Source organism: Carassius gibelio, chromosome B6 (genome assembly GCF_023724105.1).
Source record: "Carassius gibelio isolate Cgi1373 ecotype wild population from Czech Republic chromosome B6, carGib1.2-hapl.c, whole genome shotgun sequence".
Taxonomy (NCBI): Eukaryota; Metazoa; Chordata; class Actinopteri; order Cypriniformes; family Cyprinidae; genus Carassius; species Carassius gibelio.
The window spans coordinates 8492187-8515561 of NC_068401.1; the positions used below are offsets into that span (position 1 = coordinate 8492187).

The 23375-nt window shown below is 35.9% G+C and overlaps 1 protein-coding gene across 2 annotated transcripts in view; it reads right to left on the bottom strand.

The window, feature by feature from the left end:
• srgap3 (SLIT-ROBO Rho GTPase activating protein 3) overlaps positions 1-17644 on the bottom strand; it is an 81400-nt gene extending 63756 nt beyond the window's left edge. For both annotated transcript variants that reach the window (XM_052558713.1, XM_052558712.1), the window contains exon 1: positions 17058-17644. In XM_052558713.1, the coding sequence (XP_052414673.1) occupies positions 17058-17124 (67 nt within the window). In that variant the 5' untranslated portion in view covers positions 17125-17644. The remainder of the gene's footprint in view (positions 1-17057) is intronic.
• Between the last annotated feature and the right edge of the window lie 5731 nt (positions 17645-23375).

Sequence of the window (23375 nt, forward strand, 5' to 3'; positions counted from 1 at the left end):
TAGGTCATGTTGTAAGCGAGCTTCTCGCGGAGACTCTGAGCAATCAGAGAATTATTCACACAAAAAAAAGAGGATTCCAAGTGCGCTGTGGCTTCACTTGATGTCTGGAACTCATGGCTGCTCTCGGAGGAGGAATGCTGTGAATTTTGGCCTGATGTCCCTTCAGCCCCCGTATAACTCTGTAAACTCATTACTTTAGAAGCACGGAATTACTTAACAGAAGGATTTCTCCAGAATACCCTCATCTGATGAGACCGAACTCTGTCGCAACCTCAGCTTGTGGATAAATGCAGCAAATAACTAAACGATTGTGTCACACGATGGGCGACGTACCCCTGAATTACACTTTAAAATCAAACACATGGGTTAAGACCATCTGATTTCAATAAAAATAAATAGCCTGTCTCTCATATTAGCAGGCCGTGATGACTAAGCCATCTGAATAAATAGAAATGATGGATCCCTATTACAGAGCATATGAAAAGTAGGGTCAAGAGCCAAAAATACACAAAAGATCATCTAATTATATAGGCAACTAGCTTAACCTTTAATGTAAAGGTTTTCTAACAGATACTATCTATCAAGATGCTATCAATTATCTTATACTATATATAATCAATTATCTTATATACTGTGCGTAATTTGCTTCCCCTCCCCCCAAAACCATTGCCATCTGAGCCTTGGGTCTGTTTGTCTATATGGAAGAACTTGAAATGGAGTGTTGTAGAGATTCCTGAAATGTCATTGCCATCTGAACCCTCAGTAGGTTTTGTTGTAGAACTGTGGTTCTCAAATTGTGGTCTCCAGAATCCCTGGTCATGTGCATCATGTTAACCAAGGCTGCATTCATTTGATTAAAAATACAGTAAAATGGTGAAATTGGAAAGTACAGTTTAATATAACTGTTTCCTATTTTAATACATTTTTTAAATGTTATTTTTTTTTAGGTGGCAAAGCTGAATTTTCATTTCTGTCACTTTTGATCAGTTTAATTCATACTTGCTGAATAAGATTATTAATTTAAAAAAATATCTGAGCATAAACTTTTAAACAGTAGTGTTGGGGAAAAGTAATTAACTCAATTAATTAACTGATTGCATGGTAAAGTTTTTTAATTGGCTCATTACAAAAATGTAACTCTGTACAGTATTTAGTCAGTTGGAGAACAGTCGCAATCTCATTTCGATGAAATAAGAATAAAACAGCAGTCTGGAAAAATTAGGGATCATTTGTAAACCACTGTAAACTGCAGGTTATGTGTTCTGAAGTAGTTTGTATTATCTCCCAGATTTGAGGAGTTATGTGATCCAGAATCTTTTAGAAAGCTCCCCGGATTTCTGCAGAATTTGAACACCCACCATTCACAGTTCGTTTATTAAATATAATGGCTAATTTGATCATGCTTTCAGCTGCCATCAAGACTGCAGTTTCCTGAGCTTTTTTTTTAAACACATTTTACCACGCTGAAATCCATTCAGCAGTTTTCCTCCAAAAATCTGCACAGAAAATGTTAAAAAGGTCTACAGAATCCATCTGGGAAGAATAAAACTGTAAGACCCTTAGTCGTCTGAATAGCACAACAAGATTCTTAAAGTTTCTGAAGAAAATGTGAGTAGTGTTTTCTCATGCATATGCAAGAGTCCAACATTTGATGGTTTAGCACACTGCAATGTACTTTTCTAGGTTGCTCTAGCAACCATTCAGAAGACCCTACCCTATGAGCCACTTAAAAGAGTCGAAGATTCCACCCACAATAATATCATATCCTGTTCCCTAGATCAATAATGTTAGAAAATCAGCAGCACAATCTTAAAAAAAGTTCAAGTGAGGCAAAGTTTTATTGTGCCTATGAGAAACTTTTTCAAAATACAGCATCATCTGACAAAACCCTCACAGTCTCAACAAGCTAGATTCTTCATTGAATTCATCGAGTTCATTGAATTCACTTCTTTACCGTGGTGAATTGGAGACTCGGGCCATTTTCAAGCAAAATAAATCAATACCAAATGGTAATATGCACTTAGAGTTTTACTGCAACACAATACTAGTGACATGGACTTTATATGACACTGAAAGCTCTCCGTTCTCTGGTCTTTACATGTATAATGCACTTATATTCCCAGACAAGCCAGTCTTTGAGTCTCTGCCGCCTCCTAACCCTCGCTGTCTCCAAATCATTCCACTAGTGTATTTGTGTTTTATTAGATTCGATTAAAGAGTTTCTATCTTTTTTTTATCATGGGTTCTACTCATCCATAGATCTCTCAGTGTCTCACTCATTACACACATTAATAATCCTCTTCAGATACAGTGACTCAGACGCTCTTGTGTCAGTCAGTGAGACACTCTCTATGCTGGAAAAGGGCAAACACTAGACTTGGACAAAGAGAGGAGTGAAATGTAGTCACAGGAAGATAGAATATCAGAAGATAGAAAAGGGTGTAGTTTAACGATTGTCTGTTTGTCACGGTCTTCTAAAAAGCATGTGAAAACATGATTCACTTTTATACTTATAAAGCATTAAAGGTACAGCTAACCCAATAAAAAAAAAATTGTCATCACTCGCCCTCATGTTTTTCCAAACCTATACGAGTTTCTTTCTTCTGCTGAACACAAAAGAAGATATTTTGAAGAATGCTGAAAACCAAACAGCGGCTGGTTGCCATTGTCTCCACAGCTTTCAAAGTATACTTCTTTGTCCGTTGACATCACTTAGACCATCCAGGCTATTGGATAGATAATGCTAACTAACATACATTTAACAAGTGTTCTCCATCCAATTAATTTCCAACAGATAAAATCAAGCCACATTCCATTTTTTCTCACTGAATATCCTGTTTCACTAGGAAACATGTCACATTATTAAAATGAAATAGGTTGTTACGCATCTAAACTTAATGTTCATGTCCAATCTGCAATGTTAGATTCTTCAATTTAGTCTTCCCAATCTTGAGTATCATACTAGCATAGCATTACATAGTATGTCACAGACTCACAGCATCATTTCTGTGTTAAAAGTTCATAATACTGTACATTTCAAGAACATCTGACTCATAACTGAGGGAACAGCCCATTTAAATAATTAATTTAAGCATAGACACCTTGGAAAATCTGTAATCCATATTATTCAGCAAATTTCCACTACTGGATTTTACATGTAGCTTGTATCAGCATCTTTTCCTATCACTGCTTGCTGCTTACCGACAGGAGTCCAAACACCGGATGTATGAGTTAAGAAGGGGTCATTTTCGAACAATATTTGAATCTTTGATGTGTTCTCTTTCTCTTCCCGTTCTCTCGCTCCACCTCTCAGCACCCTTTTCTCAATCCAGCCATCTGTACAGCAAGTCCACTGCAGCAGTTTTCCAGAATTCACACCGAAGGTTACATAACACACACCGCAGGCAATTAACTTCAAACTGAATCCGATTAAGCCCCCCATCGGTTCTGTGAAGGCCCTATTCATTAATGACAGCAAACCTGACCTTATGAGCCCATTAGTTAACTTATTAACCCATTATAAAAAAAGGTGAGAACAGACATATGGTGCAAGATATGGATCTTTCTTGTGGAAAAGGTCCAGCGCTAGAGAACAGAACTATGGGTGACATTTGAGCTTTAAAACATCTTGGACTTCGCAGTCCATCATCAACCAAATAGAACTCTTAGAGTCACTTTAAAAGGCCATAGATTTATGTTTATATGTTTATAATGGACTGATATACATTATATTCGGCTGCCATTATGGCATTTATATGATGCCATTTGCCCCATAATGCCTTAGATAATTTATGTGGCATCATTCTTCAGAGCAAACAGCCTTTGATGGGTGGTTATATGAGGGCAGACAGCTACTGTAAATCATAACAATCTTCTTATCATGAAGTACAGAATCAGAAACAGAAATACAATACAAAAAAGCTAATGTGAGAGCTAATGTTTATATATTCACCATCATAATCAGAGAATCTACAGTACCACTCAAATATTTGGGGTCGGTAAGACTAAAAAGTAGGGGTGCTCCGATCACAATGGGCCGATCGTTAATGCGCATCTCGTCAGTACAGCCGGTTCTCTAATCAGCGGTTAATTCCATCTGGTGCGTGATTTCACATAGAGCAGCTGTTACTACACAGAGCCGTTGTTAACTGAGAAGATGCGCCAATAAACGCTGAAAATGAACGTGGATTTGCGCATCTTCTCAGTTAACAACGGCTCTGTGTAGTAACAGCTGCTCTATGTGAAATCACGCATCTGAGGGAATTAACCGCTGATTAGAGAACCGGCTTTACTGACGAGATGCGCATTAACGATCAGCCGATCGTGATCGGAGCAACCCTACTAAAAAGTATCTTGTGCTCACCAAGGATGCATTTATTTGATAAAAGATACATTACAAACTTGTAAAATTTAGAAAATATTTTTCAATCTGATTGGAATTTTACAATGTATATTTAAGCGTTTAGCTGTATACGCATACAATTTGTATCATAAAGACGTTATGTCCAGACGGATCTGACGTTTTGGGAGAGTGAAACCTATATTTTTTTTAATGTTTGATGTCAAAACTGATTTTTAAGCATCATTACCCCAGTCTTTAATGTCACATGATCCTTCAGAAATCATTCTAATATGTTGATTTAGTGATCAAGAAACATACTGTTATCAATGTTGAAAAAAAAGTTGTGCTGCTTAATAATTTTATGGACCATTATACAGACAGTTCAAAAGATCAGTATCAATTTGAATTAAAAATCTTTTGTTGTATTATATATGACTTTACTGTCATTTTTTGTCAGTGTAATGTAAAACAAATCATACAAGTAAAATCAGGCATCACAACATGAAAACATAATTCCTGTTTTAAGTATGATAAACTAAACCAGTTCTCACTTATTAACTATGACTTTTGCCTTCTAATTAGCTGCTTGAGTACTCAAGTTTAGGTTTGATTTCTGAATTTAAATACAGTCATGTAGAATAAGAATATGTGCTCTATAAGTCACAATAAACAGCCAATATGCTACTAATATGCATGCTTATAATAAGCAAGTGAGAATTGGTCCTTAAACTAAAGTGTTACCAAAGATTATATTTAACAGTAATATTAAATTGATAGATGGTGGCAAAAATAAAATGTTGGAAGTTATTTCAAAATTATCATTATCAGTAGCAAAAGATACACACACATACAGTATACACCATACACTCTTACTCAATTTTATAATTCCCGATCAAACCAATTAGTTTCACACAATCATTAGATTCAGAATATGAACGTGGGGCGTGCATTTGTCTTCCTCCACATGGAAAGTCTATTTAACATCTGCACTCCGAGGCTGATGCAGAGAACTTGGGACATCAATTAGGTGAAATTGGGTACATGAGACAATACTGCAGCAATATCGCCGTCCAGGAAAAGGGTAATGTAATTCTGTCCTTTTTGTCCAAGCAGACAAATCCAAAACACACACTAAATACATGTACACACACAGAAACACACGCACGCACACAAACACATCAGCTTCCCATCTATTTAACGCATTGATTTCTCCTCCCTAGCTGAAGTATTACCATCAGCATCCTGTGTCTATGTCATATGATCTGACTTCTTTAGAGAACTCGAGACGTGTCCCTTTTAGAGCTGGGCCTTCAATCACATCTGTCTCCATGCCAGTCCCACTCACAGAGAAAAATGACTGCACACTGTCTCTACGGCAACACACCGGGTTTTCTCCCAGGAAAAGGTCTGAGGAGAGATGGAGGGCGCTGAGATGTTGACACGTGCACATTTACACAAGGCAACATGACAAGACAATTATCTGACCTCTTTTGTTCCTGGCTACCTCTTGTGTGGCATCAATTTTTAGCCTTTTTCCCTCTGGCTATACAAAATGTCAAAATTGCAGTGCTCATTTGCAATTATGTCAGCTGCTGGTTAAGAGCGTCTAGGTAAAGACAAAGAACATGAATAACATTGGCCATCCACACAAATCTAGATCATTTATGCTGGCTATAATGCAATGAAATCAAGAATTGTATTGTTCAGTTTAACTTTAATTACCAGGTATATGGCGCTTCCTAATAAATGATTTAAAGCATGAGAAACGTAAACCAAGACAGGTTGTAAATACTGAATTACCCTCATATGTCAATACAATTCAATTCGACACATTCCTATTTGTTAACAGTGTTATTCAAAGCAGTGTTATCTTAATATCACTGGGATACTATGATGTTTTTATTTTGAACTACTTTATTTTTTTAGATTTTCCATTTTCATGTTTGTTTTTATCATTTGTAAAAAAAAAAATGTATATAATATATATATATATATATATAATATATTATATATATATTTTTTATATATTTTCTTTTCAAATGGCAATTAACTGAAATAACTGTTTTATATATATTATATAACAATTATTTAAGTAAAACAATAAAATTGGGATGAAAAAGATACATATCGAATCAAATGATGCAGATGTCAACATGAACTGGTTGCCCTCATAACATAAATAAATGAAATGCAAATTCACTAGCATTTTTGCTCCTGTATGGCAAAAAAAAAAATCTGGGAGCTGAAGCAAACCCCAGCTGAGGCGCTCTAGTTTAAATCATTCACTACAGTAAGGTCTGGACTAGAACAGAATGCATGTGTAGCATGACATATGCTGCTAACAGGCAGACTAGAACAGTGGGACAATTACACCACAATGGAATGATTCAGGATGCGATTAATATGTTCTTTAGAATGCAGACTACCTCAGAGATTCCAGAAAGCTGCAATGTAAAAATAGCTTGGCTTTATATTATCTACATTCCTGCAAAAAGGAACAAAGAGGTCAATTCACAAATTGTCTTACAAAATGAGCCTGACAAAAAATAAGGAATGAACTTAAACTAAAATGTGCTGCCATGTTGGTCAATAGATATATTTAAAAACTAAAGCAGTCCAGTCAATAATGCAACTGAGGAGAAAGAGGAAAGCTGTAATTAAAATGAGCATCAGCAACACTGGGCATCAGCTACTTTTAAGTGCCATGACATGCAACTCTGCTTTAGTTGACATTAACGAGCTCCAATTAATGATGCATACGTACATGCTGCTTGCCATTCATCACGCAAGATTTTTTATCTAGGCCTTATAAATGTCATAAGACTTATAAAGCACTTCTATGTGAAATTTGCCTTTCTCTTCAACAAAAACGCAACCTGGACATTTTGCTAAATATCATATTTTTGTCTGAATTCCATAGGATCATATTTTCCTCCTATCAAACACTAATGGAAATCAGTACATTAAGATAATTAGGGTGATTTTTCTTGTGAACTGTTCCTTCAGCATTAAATACACTGGAATAAATAATGCCTTTCCTGCTGTTTAATGTAATTTATTAATTATGCCCACTATCAATATACACTTGATGAAATGAACTCTACTATGTAAATTGACCATTATCTTTTGGCATCTTTTTTACGGTTGCCATGTACAGTATATTTTGGTTAATTTTTTTGCAGTGCCAAAGTGTTCATTTAAAGGTAAACTACAAGTGAAAGTATAGTGAGTTGTCATACAAAATAAAAAATACTTTGAGGCTCTAGATAAGCTTTGCTCCAAGGAACTTTCTCCAAGGACATCTGCCTGTTAAACGGATTTCAGCTGGAAGCTATAGATGGCCTTGAAGAAGACAGACAATCCCTGCAATTGGCTTTCTTCATTCTGAAGATTATCCAGACTGCAGTAAGTCAATAGCGTCGATAGAGTCAGTAGTTGTCTGAATAGTGATGGTTAGCAGTCAGAAAGAAGTTCAGCATGCCATTAAGAAACTTTTTTTTTTTGCCACAGGAAAACCAACTCAACAAATAAACCAAAGCCAAAAGGTATTAAAACCATTCCCTTAACAGTAACCATAACAAGAAAAAAAGTAGGGATGCATCGATCCAATACTCTGGATCGGTATCGGCTCCGATCCTGGTATTTTCTGCAGGTCTGGTATCGGTCAGATGAGACCGATCCAAATCCGATACTGTGCGTATACTATTCTGTGTTATTGTAGAGCCCCACGAAAGGCACAAACACATTATAAATCACCAAAACGTTTTTGTGCTCTATATTTCCAAGTGTTCTGAAGCTGTTCCATAGTTCAGTGTAAGGTACAGATTAATATTTAAGTCATTAAATTAAAGTTCACATAAACTCATCTTTCTGCTGCGGCTGTTTGTCATTTTCCATTCAACAATCAAACTGCGTGTCGCGTTCGGTTATTAGAGTCAAAACGATGAAACTCTCTTCAAGAGCGCACAGTAACTGAGGTTTAAAACTGTTCAAAGAAATTAAAACTAACGCACAGATTGAATACACTACATATCTCTTCCCTTTGTACTAGTGATGTCCGGTTCACGAACGAATCGTTTGATTTGACCCGTTCTTCTTAGTGAACTGGTTGAACGAGTTCACCAAATCAGATTGAATCGTTTGAACTGGTTCGCGTCTCCAGTAAGCATTAATCCACAAATTACCTCAGTTATTTACTTTTTTTAACGTGGCTAATAGCAATATTTTTTTAACGTGGCTAACATCCAAGTCAAAATAAAACAATATCCCAGAGAAATTCATCTACTCAAACAGTATACTGACTGAACTGCTGTGAAGAGAGAACACGAGCCGAGCAGCTTGTGTGTTGTACTAACTGTTCTCTGTGGACTCATTGGCGCCTTTAGTATTAGAATACTTTTCTGCACAAAGATTATTAATAGTCTTTCTTGTTTTGTCCTATCTATCACATGTTGCTCCCTTTATTACTGTGCTACACATTAAAAAGAAACGTTTAAGACTTCTATATAAATGTATACACTTGTATTGCACTTTTTCATGAATGCATTTTACAACAATACAAAGAGCAATATGTAACATTTTACCAGATTTTAGACTTATTCACTTTTATTTGTAAATAAAATATTTCACTAGATTTTATAAAATGATTGTGCACCTGTGATCTTTCTAGAATCAAGAGTATCTTTTGCGGCTGAATATATCCACTAACCTAGCAGCTGTTACTACACAGAGCCGTTGTTAATAGAGAAGATGCACCAAAAAACGCTGAAAATGAAGTGGATTTGCGCATTTTCTCTATTAACAACGGCTCTGTGTACTAACAGCTGCTCTATGTGAAATCACGCACCTGATGGAATTAACCGCTGATTAGAAAACCGGCTTTACTGACGAGATGCGCATAACGATCGGCCGATCGTGATCGGAGCACCCCTATAACCTAGTTTAGAATAGTATATTTGTCATAGATTATGATTATATATTTTTCCATTTGTTATTTTTCATTAAATGAATATGTAGTAGATTGTGATTAACACAAAAGAGTGATGATCAGGTCAACACAGAGAAGTATAGACATTCTATATTGATTAAAAAAAAAACTGTGCTGTGCTGTGTCGAATTGGATCAGTATCAGCAGATACTCAGAATTTTTGGTAACGAGTAGGATCGGTTCTGAAAAAATGGTATCATTGCATCCCTAAAAAAAGCCCACAAAACCACTGCAAGCAAGCTAGTATATTAATTGGCAAACTCAAATGATACAGCTGACAACTAACAATTTAACCAATTAGCATCTGAGTTATATCTACCTTCAGGCTGTGTAGAGCTTATCAATGATCATTTGGAACCATGTTTTCCAATGAACAGAATGATATAAAGGAGATACTGAGCCCCAGCCACTGCTGAGGTTTTAAAACACCGCCTGGCGCCAAGGACCCCTGCCAAAAACACAAACCACCTGCTCTCCCCTTTAATCAGATCACAGAGGAGGAAACTCAAGGAAAATGACAGAAGGAGAAACCAAAAAGACCTAAAAACAAAGCTCAGATCACATGACCGACGCAAAATACGTGATCAGTGGTTTAAAGGAGTAATAAAGGAAGGAAATCGGGAAAAAAAAAAACTTCCATTTGAGTTTCTTGTCACGAGGCTTGAGCTTTATTAATGCAATTATTTAAAGAGAGCCTGAATATGGTCATGCCAGACTCAGACAGCACACCCACAGACCAACCACAGTCTGTTCCCAACCATGCACACTGAACACAAAAATGGCAAGAACTGTCTGAAAATGTCATTTTGGATTGCCTTATGCAACTTTTTGGAATTGGAGTATTTACAAGGTTAACACAATGTGAAATCTTTGAAAGATACTACTCGCACTAGGAAGCAAACTAGAATTGCACACTGTGTTTTCTAAGTAGCATTTTGAAATAAGCACTTTTGATAGCAGAGTCAACACAAATGTGTATTTTTAATGCATTAGACATGTCAATAGGCCAAACTCTTAAAACTATAATTCATCTCCTTGCCATTCAAATTCTACTATTGACTTATTAACAGTCGCGAAGCAAGTTTCAAAATAAAAAAAATTAGTAACTACTATACAGTATATGATTTCAAATATAGCGACTGAGACATATGCAAAATAAAACCACTACTAATAAGTTCCTGTCCTGGGGTGTAACAGGAGGCATTCGGACTGTCTTGCCCCAATTCTGAAAGAGGCATTGGGAAGCTGGCAGACCCTCACTGCCAAACCCTGACCCATTACATAACACACTCCCTGTATAGACATTCTGATTATGACAAGACTGAAAAGGAGAGAGAGGACAAGCAGGAAACAGTCCTCATCCACCCTCCCCATCCTTCGCTCCTCTGCGTGAGAGGAAAGACTAAAAAGTCTAATTCAACAGCTCCAGCTATTTCTCCACTTGGAGCCTCTCTATTTAAATGCAAATAAAGCTGTGTGGCAGCTGAACAGCTTGGACGGAGGTGAGGTGTCTAGCCCCCTTGTCCTTCTGGGGCCCTTAACCCGGCTCTCATCCGCAAGGTCTTAAAACTATTCATTCATTAGCAACCAGATAATCAGAAATTAAGGGTTTCAGACAATTTCTAAAATATAAACCACAAAAAACTTGTGAGTAGTTGATCCATAATTTTAATCCATATCAAGACGTTGGGTTAACTATAATTAGCAAAAATCCCTTTTCAAAGTTTGAATGACCTTTTTTGTATTTGCTTTTAGGTCATATTAATTTGCTCCTGCAGTGTGATGAATTAATTTTAAAGTACAAATATCCCAAAGCCACTCAATTCAAAAGGTCATAAAAGCTGTGATGAATAGTAATTATAAAAGAAAAACTGTTTTAAAACTTGCAGGACATATCAATTTTGCAACAGTATTTTATGTCGACTACCCATAAGAATAATTAAATACTTTAATAATATATTTTTGTCAGCTAACCTAAAAAAAAAAATGTATTTTTTGACTATTATTATTATTTACTATTATTAAATAAACAAATACGTATAATACATTTGAAAATAGATAAGAAATATAATATTAAATCATATTACTGTAGATTCTAACTATTTAAAAAAAAAAATTTTTAGATATTATGAACCAGCCTATAATATGAAACTAAATTAGGTTGCAAAAAGTCATTGTCATTTTCAAAAAGTAAATAAATAAATACATAGATACACCAGTTAGTGTTGTTTTTGTCCAGTGGACATCCTTGCACAAGGCTTTGATTGAATATTAGTTGCTATGGCAATAGTCACTGTCTGCATGCACTGAGAGTGAATGGGAAGGGCATTCTATGAATCACAAAACTGTGCGGCACTAAGCAGCCCTGCACAAACTGTTGAGTGGTGTGTGTTCATCTGTGAGTGTGTTTGTGTGTGGTAGGACCATGAATCACTGCCGGCCACTCGGCCTGGACCACATTAACCTGTCATTTACATTCCTGCTGTGTGATGTATGGTCAATGGGGTCTACAACTGAGCTCTAGAGCAGGTAGACCAATTTACAAGGCTCATATGATGAAAAGAATTTAAAACAAAAGGGAAAAAAATTAAACAGATGTTTCCCAGTTGTGTTACAATAATAAGCCTAGATGTACTAGTCTGTCTAAAGTTTTTCTTGTATTTCCGAAGCATTCAACTATCCCCTTTAAAGCAATTTCGCCACAATCATACCATTCAGAGAAACTGTCAGTCAGTCTTTGACTAGTGTGTCATATCTCACATTGTTTGAGCATCCTTCCACAACATACCATACATAGCCTTTTATGTGCAAACTGTCAACTGGCAATTCAACAACATGTATTTTCAAGTCCAGAAAGAATCTAACACCTGAGGAAATACAACAAGGAAAAGTTATCGGACGAATCTTTCATTTTGTTTCCTTAGTAAAGAGAATAACAAGCAAGAAACTTAAAGGTGAAGTTTCATCAAGTTAAACCTGTTTTTTTTTTTTTTTTTTTTTTTTACATACCCCATTTTCTTTCAAACTGAGCTCTTTTGAATGACTGGGACAAAAAGAAGTCTGAGAAAGCCTCAGACAAAGAGCTAAACATTAAACAAAAAACTGGTAGAACTTGTTGCAAAGAATTTTCCGCATTCACAAGAAACCAGCTTTATTACATTTCAGAATATAATTCTCTCACATACTTAAATTCCATATGTCTTGCTAGACTAAAAGGTTAAAAAAAAAAACTTTACTGATCAATAAACCAGAGGAAAAAAAAAAAAAGAAGAATTAGCTACAGTAGGCCTATGACTTAAAAACTTAAAAAAATATATTCTGCATTATAGTAAAAACTATATATTTGCAATAATTATAATATTTCACTTCTTACCAATTTTATATCTCTGCTTTATAAATCACCCAAAGTAAATCTTCTAAGAGATTTTACAAGGAGCAAAAAAGTCAAAACTGTCATTCCAAATCAGTATGATTTTCTTTTATGTGTTACAAAAGTAAGTGTTTAGCAAAATGCCCAAGCTGCTCTTTATTCAAATGATAAAATAGACAGTAACTGTCAGGGACTGTTAACTTGTGAACATTGGTTCTTTGTGGTCACCAGACACATGAGAACCAATAGCATTTGAAGTCACTGATGCTGAATCTGGCGTGAAGTACATCTCAAGGCTCCAATTGTCTGCAAACATGAATATAATTTGAGGATGAAAGGTTTTCAGCAAGTACATTCCACACAGAAAGCTCTTATATGGCTTCAGAAGACTTGAATTATAGTGTATGACGGCTATTGACTATTTTCCTGATGTTTTTTCAAGCTTTTTGTCCATTTTGGGGCTCAAAAGTACAAATCACCATCCACTTTCCAAGAACAGCTGGAACCCCGGACAGTCTGTCCTATCATCTCTTTGTGAAGAAAGAAAGAGTTATCCTTTTAAAGAGCTTTGTCAACACAATTATTAATATTACAACTATTTAGTGTCTTTTTATTTTATTTTCATTTATTTTATTAGTCTGATTTTACTATAGTGTGTGATCTTTGGTCTGGGTGAGTGAAATTATTTGATTGTCGAATACATACAAATAGCACATTTAGCAGATTTGCATTTGACCCTCTTCTGTATTCATGACAGCTTTATTCATAACACCTGTATTCATGACAGCTTGAAAGGCTCCTGTGAATTTCAAAACATTAATTATGCAATTTGCATGTGCATGTGTCAGGGGCGCAATGCTTCTGTTTAATTAAGCAAGGTTCCACGTGGAAAACATGCATGAGCAGGGAGTGGGCGGGTTTATGCTAATTTACTCTCAGTTGCTCATAAGGATTGTTTATCATCTTAACGGGATTTCACCAGCATGCATATTAAGCTATTTTTTTTGCACAGTGGTTGGTTTGGATGCCATGCTTGGGTCTCTTTAGGGCCGTTTCAGGAAGCACGTAATGAAATGCAGATTTAAATCACTTCTGTCACAGTGTGAGTTATTGCTACCTGGCGGGATTCATACGCTAGAAACGGAAGTTATCAGGATGATTTGGTGATTACTGTTCTGTTATTCACATGGTGATTTGATTGTGTTAGTATCCATTGATGAGGACTATAATTGGACTGAATATCATTACTCCACCTCTTTCTTTTTTTCTCATTGTCTTTTTTTGTATTTGATTTTGCATTTACCTTTCATCTTTTCAATCTACATTCTTAAATAATGTATTGTCCTTTCAATCTTTTAAAAAGTTGCTCAGCTGTTCCCAACCTCTTTTTGATGCGTTATGTAGGTGAAATGTTCAGTGATGATTACATATGCAGCCGTTCACCAGCTCACGTCTCTGAATTTCCACTTAACATATTTTACTTCACCACCGTTCTCTAGGGTTTACATCAACAGAGAGGTGCCAGACAGTAGGGCAGTTAGTGTTAATGACACCAGAGTTGACAAATGGCACCATCTGAATATGTCACTATTGTTTTGCATTTAGTTTTATTAGTGAAAATGGTTATTTGGATACATGGAAATGTATAGTCTCATTTGCACCAAACACTTTACTGATTGTTACAAAGAAATGTATCTATATAACATAAGCAAGTTAACCACATCACATTATATTTCTATTGTATTTTCATCCAGTCAGTCTGCTATGGCAAATTACTGTGGTTAGAGGAAATCAAAGGGTCGCCACTAGCTAACAGAGCCCCAACATCAGTCTGTGTCATGGGGGTCCATCTGGCATTACCAAGCCACTCTGTGTCATTCGTAGCTTGCTGCTCAAAAGGCTAATGATTGAAGATAAAGCTCATTACTATTCCAGACTACATCTCCCTTGTGTAACCACCAGATCTGGACTTGACAAAGACTGACTATGGTCTGTGACCTTCTGAATTTAAAGAACCCCAAACTACATATGTTCCCAAAACCAAATACAGTGATAAAACCAGTACCTGGAATAAAATAAACTACTTCATAAGAAATAATCTATCAAATTGAGCATTTCATGGATAATAATGATAGTAATAATGTATTATAAAATTGAATTATGAAGAATTATTTAATACAAATAAAATGTATAAAATTTTATTGATTAATAATAATATAATAACTATTAAATTAAAATGTATAACAACAACTAATGTTAGCAAGTCCAGCTGGATTTATACATATTCGGGCATTTTCTAAATTCTTTGGTACAATTTATTTCCAGACGGGGGAAGGGCAGGTCCACATTTTTATGTTAATGGAATTTGCTCAGAAAGAGAGTGGCAGTATTATAGATCACAACAGTTATGTAAATCCAAAGTATGGGACGGGCCCCTCTGTGCTGGCCTTCTCAAACACTGAGGGGCAAGACTCTCTTTTAACAAAACTACTCAAGCGAGAATCAGAGACATTTAGTGTGAAGGGTTCCTCGAGTAGAGGAACAGACTTTGTAAATCCCACCAGATTCAGTGTGCATCCCATTACACTTAATCCCAGCAATTCAGGACAGCCAGTTTTAAACACTGAATATTAATAAAGCAAACTGGGAGAAATTACCAAACCCCGCTCTGCTGAATAGGCAAACTAATTTTAAATGGATGTGATGGGGTAAAGTGTTTGTACTATTAACCATAACCATTAACCATTAATAATTAATCACTATTCTCAGTTATTATTCGCCCTTTCTCTGGGGTTTACTAATAATCCAGGGCTTCGTTTCAATGCCAGAGTCCTTTGAACCTTCACCTTCATTGTCACGTAGCCAATCAATGATGAACTGCTCGTAACGCCCTTTCAGACTAAACCTAGTTAGTTTCTAAACATTGCAAAGCTCAGTCTGAAAATCAACAAATATACACTACAGACACTAAAATGCTTTGTGAATGGACATGTTTAGTCAAACACCAACTGTCATTCAGGTCCATTGAGGGAGAAAGTATCTTGTAAACAGAGGAGTACAATATTCAACATCTGTGCATCTTGTTCACATCAACAGACTACCAACTAAAACACTAGAATCACTAGAATACTTGTCTTTACATAGTGACTATATAGATCTTTGTTTATTTCCCCTCAATACAAGATCTGCCAAAAAAAGGTCCAGTAAACTCTAAACAAAGGAGAAGAATTAACCAAGCTCGCCTTGAAGTTCCACCCATCTGTGCATAGAGCATGACACTACAATACACCATTCTACCCAGCAACAAAAACCCTCACCCAAGCTTCTCGTTTTCACAAAAAACACAATATGTGTGCACAAACACTTAATGTGCAGACCATTAATAGCTTGAATTTATGTGCAACAGCGAATGAGTCACTGCAATAAAACACATTTGAATATATCAAACCATTCCTGTGGCTGCACGACACCCTATGTCAACAGAATCAAAGTTACTAATGTTGTTTATTGTTGGACACATTTTTGACACGAGGAATGGACAGATGGCTACAAAGCAGCAAGGACATCCCACCCAACTATTGCACAATGCAACTTCAGCCAAACAAACATAAAATCAAAGACTTAGGATAAGAAGTGGCACAGTGAGAATGAGACACAGTCAGGTATTGATGTACAAATGCCAAACCATTATTGTTGTCCTGTTTATGAGACAAGTATACCAACTGGTACTAGTGACATTACTTATCTCTTTACATATGTGATGACCAGTCAGAAAATGGAATTTACACTAGTGTCTAAAATCAATACTGCTAACTTTTGGGGTAGTTAGTAATAAATACACGAATACACGAATACAAAAAAAAAAAAAAAAAAGTTACTAGCATGATTGACAACACAACAACTAGGAATACATACAGTACTAGTTGGAAGTGAATAGTTGATGTAAGAACCAAAGATGCAAAAATTTGTTAGTAGGAACAATGCACTAGTTAATTATCACTGATGGGATAGTTATGTCTAGTAGCTAGATAAAGAAACTAGTATGTAATGAAGAAAGTAGCCTAATAACTGTGGCAACTAGCATCTAATGAATAAGTAGGCTAATGATTTAATAAATATATGCTACTTAAATTAAAAACATTGACGAGTAGGCTAGTGGAGACATAAAATAGCTACTAATTTTAATTAATAAACGTTACAGCGACTTAATGTTGCGCACAATCGTGCAAAACTAAATAATCTTTGTTTATTTAGAGAAGCAGGTTATGAATCGGACCGACATAAACATCTAAATATTCAAGTGAAATTATGTTCATGTAAACTCTCAGATCGATTCATTAAACGGCAAGCATACAAACCTTTCACTTGCGTTTCATACTCCGCAATGATCTCCTTGTCCTTCCTGATCTTCGTATGAGATGACATTTTTCTTGAGGTATAAATGTAGAATCCAGTGATATATTGAGCCTTGCGCGCGAGCTCCCGACTCTCACAGTCTGCAGATTTCCCCCCTTCTTCCTCACCAGTGCCTATCAGAAGTGTCCTTCAATTTACATCTATCTGCTGGTAATCCTGCTACTTTCCCCTTCGGAAAGAAGAAGCACAAGAGCAGCTGGAAGCACCCCGGGCTTTCTCAGATCCGATCCCTCGCGTTCAGAAGAGCTGCTGGGCTCGGGGAGAGGCTGCTCCTCCTTGCTCAAGATCTGCCATCCGAAGTGACTGAAGAAAATACAATTCCCGTCTACAAGAAGAGGTTTCGGTATGAACGATGCGGCGTTGCGTCTGTGCCCATGCCGTTTGTGTGGTCCTCAGATCAGCGTGCTCTAGAAGTAAGAGTTGGGAGATTGCATTATCTGAGCTTGATTGGGCTCCGGTGCATTAGAATCTCAGCGGCAAAGCAAAGAACAGAATAGCGCCCGAGCGTCGTATGAGACTCCTCCTATTGTCGAATTCACTCCCTAACCAATCCAATCAGTTCCATATGCACCCCTCCCCAGGGCACACACAGGGCGTTTCGTTTACACTTCCATTCTTGTGTTTAGCTCAAGGTATAATTTTCCTCAGAGGTATCAGTGTGTTTGTTTTTGTCCCTTTTCTCATTGCTAAAATATAGAGTTATGGGCTACACTCAACAGATTACATAAGGTTGTGAAGACCCAGACAAACACTTGACACAATTATCTTTTAGTACATACATGCATCACTGCCACAAATATCATAATAGCTGAATAAACCATGTCATTTACAACTATACAGGAAACAGTTGCTGGAGGATAGTCATTCAGAAATGTCATTTGAATACTGCAACTGACTAATCAAAATGCATCATGAGATGCATCACAAAAACACACAGGCACACACAAATAAAAGGAAGAGATATTAGTCTGTCTCCAGGTCACTATCACAACATAGCACTGCATTTGTCAGTTTAGTCAAGAACATCGTTAAAAGGGTGGTAGTTACCTGGAAAACTAGGAAAGGAGGCTCAAACCACGTTTCTAAACCATGTCACACACATTCATTCCTGTCCTGTAATATATGAGGAAAAGGTGAGGTACAAAACTATGAATATGAATATATGATGTTTGCATACAATCTTGTTTTAAAAGAAATGAGAAACAGCACAGATGTTCAATTCCCACTCAGATTTTTTTTCATTCTGTGGGTGTTTCATGATTAGTTTGATTTGCATAATATGAAAGGATGTGTTAAAATGTGTATTAATTTAACATCTAATTTGTTTTGCATCTAAAACCTTGAGTGCTCAAGATGAATTTAGGATGTCCAAAACACGAGCTCTGTTCATTCAGGTGTCAGAGTTGAAACTTAAGAGTTGATGTTGTGAGAACTGAGATGGTGGCCTGACAGTTCCTGTCAGTGCTGAAACCTGCGGTTTTAGAGACCCATATCATAGCTCTGTCATCATGTCATTTTATCTGTAATTTTGCAGTGCAGAAGAAAAGCTCTCAGTGAAATGGTTTGTGGTTTGGGTGACACTGCAAAACACTATAAGATGTGAGATTATAATTCAGTGACAAAATCAATAGTTAAATAGGCATCCAAGCTATCCTATACATTAACACAGCATTCACACTACAACACATGGTGAAAAATACATAGGACCTACATCTCACCTACTATGGTGTCATTTCTTTCAGAAATAGCAGTGTCTGCAGTGTGCTGCGTTATTTTGTGGTATATTTATAGACATGGGTTTGCATATCACTACCATAATGTTAACATTTTCACTGATCTATCCCACACAAGCAAAAAAACTTTATTCTGTAGCCAATGATTGTCTTAAGCAGTGTTAAATATACAAGACGTGATCTTTCCAAAGTGCATTTTCACAAGCTTGAAAACAGTATTTTTATGATTATGATATCCAGTCTTCAGGTGGACTTAATTGTTGATCTTTGAATGATTCATAAATCATAATCAATGCCACCATACGTTTGGTCACAAATTTGTTTTGTGAAGCATCAAAGAAGCCCAGTAATGGTAAGCAGGGCTGTTAAACATCCAGAACTGAATTATAAATGCCTTTTAAATTGTAAATCAGTTTCTAAATTTGAATTACTGCAAACAAACCTATTGTAAACACATCAAAACCCTTGAAGATCAATAGAAAGATGGATAGAATGAAGACTGATAGGTAACTAAATGACAGACAGGTAGACTGAACGAACAACGGATAGAATGAAAGTTATACTGTAACAAACAACAGCTAGAATTAGAGAGACAGAAAGAAATACAGATGATAGTTACATAGACAAAGAATAAATGATATGATTGTAGAATGAACAATAACGAGAACTTACGACAAAAAGAAAGACAGAAATCTAGACATATAATAGACAACAGACAGACCAGCAGACAGACAGACACAACCAACAATATTATAACGATAGATAGAACAAATGGCAGATGGCTAAACTGACAGGCAGACAGACAAATAGGTAGACTAAATGAATGATTTACAGAAAAAACTATATATTTACAGACAGAATAAATGACAGATAGCTAAAACAACAGACAGACCGGTAGACTCAAAAGTCGACAGAACGAACAAACGTTAGAACGATAGATAGAACCATAGATAGAACGACAGAACGATAGATAGATAGATAGATAGAATGATAGATAGAACGATAGATAGATAGATAGATAGATAGATAGATAGATAGATAGATAGATAGATAGATAGATAGATAGATAGATAGATAGATAGATAGAACGATAGCTAGATAGATAGATAGATAGATAGATAGATAGATAGATAGATAGATAGATAGATAGATAGATAGATAGATAGATAGATAGATAGATAGATAGATAGATAGATAGAGACAAACAAGTTGGTTCCAATTCAACTCAGATTCATGCACATGAACTCAAAGGGAACCAATTCTTAAATTCTGAATTTCATTCATTTACCAAAGTGAAGGAAGCTGAGGAACATTTTTAGAATATCATTGGCTATATTGGGGCAATGAAGATGCCTACGGGGCACAAGAATGTATTGTACTGTTTCATTTTGTTTTTTTCATGGCAAAAGCAATTTACCAAGCTCTGTGCCCCTCCTCTTGCTTCTTCACTTCTAGGCATCTCGGGGGGGGGGGGGGGGGGCAGCAGCCTGGGAAACTATGACTTCAGTGTTTTTGAGGGACAAAGCAGCATTGTGAGGTTCTTCTCAGTATTTCAGCTTGAAGAATTACGGAGAGAGAAAGAGAGCTTCCTCCGGGAGGCTCAAAACACCAGAATGAGTCACTGCTGAGAATATATGTGCCATAGAGGACACTGTCTGGACCACTGCCAGGGTATTAGTCCACTGAAAATGAACGAAATTTGGACAAATTGAGATGCTGGAATAATGTTTGTATATACAGTTTTATGTATTATTTTGATTGCAAAATAATATCTGATGCTACATATTTATTTTTCTTAAAAATTATAGGATTAAGATGAAATCTTACCTCACTGCAACACATACTTAGTGAAACAGGACAACACTACATAATCCTACATAAATGTTGCTATATATAATCACAGCTACAGATCTTAAATAGGTCCTACATATACTTCCCATTCTTTTACCATCCACATCTGGCACTCAGCTGCAGTGGGCTACTCCATGTCATTGTGAAATGAATCCAGGTTAGATTTGCAAAAGAGAAAAATATTATGCAGTTTAAAATCAGTTTAACATTCTGGAATTTACATAAATGTAAATAATGATGTAAAAGAACTAACACTATCTTTTCCTTTTGGTGTTATGCCACTTGTTTTATCAGGAGGATGGGGAAATGGCATCTGGAAATGTCTTTGGCCAATTTCAGACTGTCATTTTTCAAACTCCAACTTTTCCTTTCTAAAGCACTGGAAAAAAAAGGAATATTAAAATAATGGGATAGGTCATTTGTTTTAAATATAATACCGTTTTTTTATATTCATGTTTTTTTTTTTAATCTAAACAAAAAGCTGTATTCTGTTTACAGTACGTTAAACACTTTCTGCTCACAAGACCCTACCAGGATATTGCACATTGTGCATTTTATCTAGATGTAGTTGTTCTAGGTTAGTTCGTGTGACAGATAGAAGTAAAGTGAGAAAGAAAACAGCACGAGAGGAAGATTGATAGATAGATAGATCGAAAGAGAGATGTGTTGGAGGCAAGTTAGTGATGCCCACAGTATCAAATATGACATATATTCAAACTGATATGCCATAACCAACACAGCATGTTTACAAGATTTTACTAAATATTTAAACACCAAATGTATTTTTGGACTGTCAAATTTAATAGCTGCCAACAGCTCTGGAACAATAAATTGCAAATAAATATACACTGAATTGGATTCATTACATTTTATTTACATTAGTGTAATATGGGTTGGAAAAACAAAATCAGTATAATATTTTAAATGTTGCATTGGCTCCTGTACAGTAACAATATAAAAATAAAAGCAATTAGGCCTATTTAATTTTGCAAACAACATGTTGTCTTTTTAATACCATGCTTTGTCTGACAGTATAAATGGGTCTTTAATGCATAAAAAATAACTCCTTTGTTTTTTAAGAAAGGTGATCTCTTGACAGTAAATCATCATATTTTGGGACCCTTGCCATCAAAACAAAACAAAAAAAACAAACCTGCTTTAAAATACTTTGCACACTGGTTAAGGTTATAATTTACTCCATGATGATAACTTAGGTCTGACAAAGAGTAACATTTGTGGTAGTTCTTTAATTGTCTGAGTTTAACTGTAGAGTATCACAGGCCATGAAACCAGTGCAGTGTTACTTTTCCTGGCAGACATTACCAGTTTCCCTTAATTACACACACACACACACACACACACACACTGTGAGCTATTATCACAGATTTGCTTTAAGGACAAAAAAAAAAAAAGTTTATAAAATCTAAATGTTTTTTTCTCGCTACATATTTTTTCTTTTTAATAGTTTGAAACATTTTCCTTGCTTTGATATTGTTCTTTAACCCCCTTTATTTTCCTTTTCTGTCCTCTTTCTATTACGTCTACACTTCTCTCAATCTCATATTTGTGGCCTTATTCCTCTTTGTTCATATAAGGAGAGACATTCTGACAGACAGTGTTTCAGGGGAAACACAGGACTTACAGTTTAAATCGTGTAGTGCTGCTCACAAATAGACTGAGGCTACACACACTGTAACCCCTGCAGCACACAATAACAATCAGTCCCATCTGTCTGACAGCACCAGTCCTCCATCCCCGTCTTTCCTCACGTGATCTCTGCAGCTCTCTTCTCTAACTCAGACTGTAAACAACAAGTCCTTTCAGATGCTCTGTCTTTGAAGTTCGTATTGTCACAATACTGGATATTATGCATGAAATAAAATCTGAGCTCTAAGATATACATAAACAATTACTAATAGCCAAATAATATAGACGTTGTTATCTGGAAGTTATTACGCAAGTAAGTGAAATTAATCAGAAAGAGGCACATTACATTCGGGTCAACGATGCGTCACGCAATTTCAATTAATTTAAAAATCATATTATTCCATCAATATTGTTTTTGTCATATTACACACACACACACAAAAAAAAAAAAAAAAAATCGAAAGGGGTCTTTAGACCTGCTCCACCTTAAGTAAGAATTCATGGACTTTAAGTGGTTTTCATTTTGAGCTAAATTAAGTTTATAATATAATATTTAATTAAAACCAAATACTTAGGACTTTTAAACATGAAGTAATGCACTTGCGCTCTCTAGTGGTCATTTCATATCTCAGTTGAGGGGAAAGCGTGAAATTATATTCAATTTAACACATTTGATTGCAGCGTGTAGCATAAATATAACAGACAAAACAGCGTTTTCATTTAAAAGGTCTGTCCCTTTCGTATGATTGCCGCGTTATTCTAGTATGGCTTTTATTTTGAAATCTGTAAGAGCATTGATGCGCACTAGTGACCGGAAGTCCGCTTCATGTACACGAATCGGTTAATTTGTTCATTTCAAAGCACTAGTTCAAGCAATAATTCGTTTACTGTATACTTTTACGTCATTGCAGTGGAACCTGAAATCCATTCCAATAAAGTAATTTTTAGCGACATGTTGTTCATTAAAGTATTTTTTCGCCCCATCAAACAAATACCTGTAGTTTATGTTTCAAACTCACTTACTATCAG